At 33.9% G+C, this 5,465-nt stretch overlaps 1 protein-coding gene across 1 annotated transcript; it reads left to right on the top strand.

The window, feature by feature from the left end:
• The first annotated feature begins 1,649 nt into the window (after positions 1-1,649).
• On the top strand, positions 1,650-5,194 carry LOC147863429 (stretch-activated cation channel yam8-like). Its single transcript, XM_087319215.1, has 8 exons — positions 1,650-1,746; positions 2,012-2,131; positions 2,908-3,035; positions 3,339-3,453; positions 3,846-3,946; positions 4,394-4,471; positions 4,625-4,822; positions 4,929-5,194. Exons 2-8 carry the CDS (start codon positions 2,074-2,076, stop codon positions 5,007-5,009), a joined length of 759 nt encoding a protein of 252 aa, XP_087175341.1. The 5' UTR covers positions 1,650-1,746; positions 2,012-2,073; the 3' UTR covers positions 5,010-5,194.
• The last annotated feature ends 271 nt before the right edge of the window (positions 5,195-5,465 follow it).

The raw sequence follows: 5,465 nt of genomic DNA, 5'->3' as shown, positions 1-5,465 counted from the left end.
TTAACCTTCTAGTTAATGTTTTGATTATATCCATGGAAATGTTGCAAAGCAGCTCTTTTCATCAACTTTCACGCTAATATATTAGATCTGATGAACTGGTTTCATCTATGTTCTGATCTTTTTGAAATTCTTGTGCAGTTGTAATTGTGTCTAATCAAGTTCATCATGTTATTGGATCTAATCCAGCTCCAATTGAAATGCTCTTGGCATGTGGAAATGCCATTGGAGCTTGTCTGTGGCCTTGGGCTAATAGTAATCTCAATGACCATTGTGAAGACCCTTGTTACCAATCTACTGGATGTATCTCCTGATTGACTCCATTGTATGATTGTGTCTCGTAAAAGATTACCTAGGAAAGACGGATTATGTCACTAGTTGAATTTGTCAAGGGTATTGCATATTTATTTGCATTTTGTAAACATTTTGTATTGGTAATATAATGGTAACACTAGGAAATGTTGTGGTATCTTTGAAAGCATGTGAGACGAATTCTTTGTTATAGACTACCTATCCATGCATAATGGCATAAGCATGCCATCTAATTTATTCTTACACCCCTTTCCTAATTCCTATTCCCTTTCTCATAAGGCTAAAGATTCCCCCAGGGCCAATATGAGACAAATTCTTTGTTATAGACTACCTATCCATGCATAATGGCATAAGCATACCATCTAATTTACTCTTACGCCCTTTTCCTAATTCCTATTCCCTTTCTCATAAGGCTAAAGATTCCCCCATATGTTGGTTGAGGCTATAGATCAAATGGTTAGTTTGGCAAAATAGCACATGTTCAAGTTTAGTCTAGAAGAAGAATTGTGCAATTTGATTGTCTTTGATTATATTCGTTGAAATGTGCCACTTATCTTGAACATGGCTTGGTGCACAAGTTTGTTGTTGATGTTGGCTATAATAATAGACATATAAGGAAGCTAAGTGTTCATGCTAGGAGGAAACAAATGTATGAGAAATGCTTAGAGAAACTTGAATATAGGTTATATGTGTTGCCAAGGAAGATAGAGTGATTGATGAACCAATGAAGATAGAAAGGGACCGATGAAATATAGATACCTACTCCTCTAATTGATAAAGAATTTGGTGGTAAGTAGGTTATTCTGGTAGTCATACCAGCAATGCAATCCACTCTCAAAACAACCATTAACATAAGTCTTGTTGAGCATAATATATGATGAATGGATTCCCACCTAATGAGTCTCATTAAAAGTTCTATAGTAGATCCTTTTGCAAACATGATCTTGCTGAGAAAGAATGGATAGCTATACTTGACTTGCTGAGCATGATATATGATGAATGGATTCCCACCTAATGAGTTTCATTAAAAGTTCTATAGTAGATCCTTCTACAAACATCATCTCGTTGAAATTGAAATGGAGTTTTCAATGCCATTGGAACTTCCATAATCAAATAATCATCCAACCAAGGGCTCTTTGGTTCAAAATATGGACCTTTGGCCTTTATTGTAGAGTGAATGGCGTGGGTGAAACTTCTCTTGGATGAAGGACAAGATATAATTATTTGGGGAAGGTTGGGGGATTAGAGGGCTATATTTGTAATTATTTGATGAAGATGGAGTTAGAAATGGAGAATAGAAATATATATTGTATTTGTTAAAAAACAACCAACTGTTTATCGATCGATCGACCGTGTGTGTGCCTTGCCTTGCATTGCCTTGCCTGCTCTGTTCTGTTCTTCTGCAATCAAGTTAACTATCCTCGTCCTCATTTTCAGGTATCTATATCTAGATCTACTTCTCGTTTCTATCTCTCTCTTTCTTGCACTAAAAGCAGAAAATAAAAGTACAAAACAGATTCATTCAAAATGGTATTTCCTTTACTTCCTGCTAATCAGAACGATGTTTTTGTATGAATTAGGAAAATAAAGACTGAATTATCTGGAAGGTTCAGTTTAGGCAAGAAAAATAGAGAATAACTATGTTGGAAGATTTTTTATTAGAAAACATAAACAAGAAAACAAATATTGACTTTAATGGCAGGTTCTTAGTGCTTTCCAATCAAGATGTGTTGATGGTTATTATGAGATTAAAGGAAGAAAAGGATGATGGTGTTAAGAACAAGTGCCTTATGGATTGTGTATTATGTGATCATTAAGCATTGTAAGATTCTACTATAGCTTTCCATTTTTAGTCTTGTATGGACGAAAAATGAGAATTTTCATCAACGGAATAAAATATGTAGCCTCCTAGAATAATTGAATTGTGTGTTATGTGATTATTGGATATTTGAGATTCTATAGTTTTTCCTTTCTCTTAAATGGGAAGAAGAAAATTTCATAAGAATGTTCAGATAAAAATAACACTTACATTTCCTTTTTGAAACGTAAAACAATAAGAGGTTTTACAAAGGATATGCTCTCAAAATGGGTTTCTTTTATCATTATGTCTAGAAAAGACTGAGAATTTTGAAAATATAAAGGAAAAATGCAGTCAATGATAATTGTAATGATAGTAGTAATAATAGAATTGTATTTGATTAACTAGCCATTTTATGCATACACAGTTAAGGGAATATCCCTGAATTTTTATTTATTTCCCAAATGCCCCTGATTTTTCTTTGTTCCCCAAATGCACTTTGTCAACACTCTAAAGAAAGAAAAAGGGGATGAAATGATCATATAGTTGATCAAGAAGTGCATCTAAGTGCTCTTGCGATGAAAGCAAAGGGCATCTGGGAAGCAAAGAAAAAGTCTGGTATTTCGTATTTTTGCCCTGCATTTTATATATCTAAAACAAGTAGCTTATAACATAAATGCATGTGTGTCTGTACATATATATATTATATGCATTTATGTATGTATATGTTGCATATATATCTTTAAAAGAAAAATCACTGTTGGTTACTGATTATTTTGATTGCTGTTTGCTGCATACAGCATGGCATTGTTTGGCTCAGACCTGGACTCCAGTGTTATCACCGGACTGTTCATCATTGACACCTCAACCTTGTACCATTATCCCATCTGTTGGTTCAGATGGAGAGTATAGATATGACTCTTACCTGGTATTCTTTTCCCATTCCTTTTTCATTCACTTATGGTTTCATGGTTTCTATTAAATTGAATAGTGGCATTTTCCATGTGGGGTGGGAGTATTGAAATTTCTCAAGGCAAGAAGACTGAAGGTAATTCCTAAAATAATTTATTAGGGAACCGACCATTTTATATTCCCTTCGATTATATCTAACTTTATGTGTACAGGTTAGATTTGATTATATCTTTACACTGGCAGTGCCAGTGAGTCATGCACTATTTACCTGTTTCAGGGAGAAATAAGATTGTAACCAATACAGGTGTTTGAATTTCAGGAAGATTGTAATGCTCATCAATGCATAACAATTAGTCCTGTAAGTACATCCTACTCATGGACAGACACACAATCGCCATTCACCACCTCAACCATTGAACCATGGTTTTGTGATGGTAACTTTCTTTCTCTTTTGATACATCATTGTGATTCTACTTTCATTTTAATTCTATGGTGTGAAGGGTTCAAATTGTCATCCTTTCAAAGAAGTGTATTTTATTTACAAATTTGGGTATCAAGCCTGTATTGACAATGATGGCTATATATCTGTATGAATAAACCTAGTCCGCTGCTTAGTTATATAGAGAAATATAAAATCTCATTGTCTATGCACTTCACCTATGTACACATTTTTATGGCATAATCTCCCTCTGTCCATGAAGTAGTTGATAAATATCAATGGTTTTTGTCGTCATGTTGTATGCATACTGTATGTCGTGCCAAATAAAGCTAGCAAGAGTACCAGACTCTGATGTTACAGAATTAACTGTTTGCCTCTAAATTTCAGCATCAATTGTCAGTTACCAAGCACGTGTTGAAGTAAATACTGGACTCCCCCCTGGAAAAAAGGAGGACCGATTTGCTGAATGCCATTATAATAGATTGAAAGTAAGTTTTGGAGTCTGTTAAAATAATATGGTATGAAAATTCCATTCAATATGGGCACAATGAAGTAAAAAAATATTTTTGTTGCATTGAACCTTGATCAAATTAGTTATTCTAAAGGGTCATGATATCACATCTGTTTGATCATGATCGTGCATGCACAATGTAGATATTCTTCTCTATGTTTGTTATTAGCAAGGTATTTAATGTTAATTTCTATGCTTGACCCATTTAGGTGTGGAATTGAGTATATTGCGTACAGTGATTAGTAAAGATGGATTCTAATTTGTTAAGACTATCCTATTTTGGTATTTAAATTGTATGTGTAATCATAGGCAACAATTCAGGATTTGAACTTTTGATGTGTGTTGCATTTTATCTATATAATGCTCAATATGTGTTTCGGAGTTTCCAATTTCAGCAGTTTACTAACCAAACTCGTATTGCAAGGATTTTTTGACCTTCATGAATTGTCGAGACCGGCATACCTGGCAATGCACTGATTGTTTGGATGCATACAAACATTGGGTAAGGCAAAAAACATACTTATACACCATGTATATCATATGTTCTTTGCCCCTAAACTATTGTTCTATTTCTCATAAGAAATATGTTCTAAGATTCTGAATTTCACATATCACAATTATATTCGAAAATTCTAAATTTTTTGGTGTTCCTAAGGTATGTGCGGTTTCTTTTCCACAATGTACTCCATCGCCACCATTACATGCATCAGCACTTGGACCCTTTGATGTAGAACATGCAATATATGGCACTAAATTACACCCTACTATATATGTCAACTATACTATCATCAAGACTTGTCGAGGAGTGTGCTTTGATGTTTATCGAAAATGCCCTTATGCAGTTGGATTTACGGTATGTTTTAACAGCATTTTACAACAATTTTCTTTTGCTGCTACTATAGAGCATAATTCTATCAGTAGGCCACCTTGCTAACATATTTTGTTGAGCTACTTTTCAGTGTCCATGGAAAGATTCGAGAGACTATCATGACTGGCCTAATTGTAATCTTGCTGGCAATTTGAATGCAATTGGAGGGTAGATCCATGCTTGATCACGTGTAAAAATGGAATGATCATTTTCAATGTATTTGATATAGCTCATCAACTTGCTATTGTGGATGGAATTTCCCCTTAATCGTGTGGCACATGTATTCTTTCAGTTGCACAAATATAATTTTGTGGTTATGGTTGTCAGTTGCACAAATATATATCACTCTTAGTAGAGTATCTAGAACATACAGAGATTATTATGTTATTTCTAATGTATATGTATATGCATCCTCTCTCTCATTTATGTGGTACGCTCAGTATTCTTCCATCATGTGAATGCAAAAGTCATATTTCTAAAATGTTAACACATCTAATGCAATAAATTTAATTATGTTACGCCACAGTATAATTGTCTATTGATACTCTTCTGCTGACATAGTGCTAATTTTCTAAGTCATATTCCTAAAATTTTAACACATCTAATGTTTTAATGTGCATTATTTTAC

Source organism: Azolla caroliniana, unplaced genomic scaffold, assembly GCF_043228905.1.
Source record: "Azolla caroliniana isolate FFs.n. ecotype wild unplaced genomic scaffold, voAzoCaro1.0.p SCAF_5, whole genome shotgun sequence".
NCBI lineage: Eukaryota > Viridiplantae > Streptophyta > Polypodiopsida > Salviniales > Salviniaceae > Azolla > Azolla caroliniana.
The sequence above is the reverse complement of the archived record's forward strand: the minus strand, read 5'-3'. Positions and strand labels throughout refer to the sequence as shown.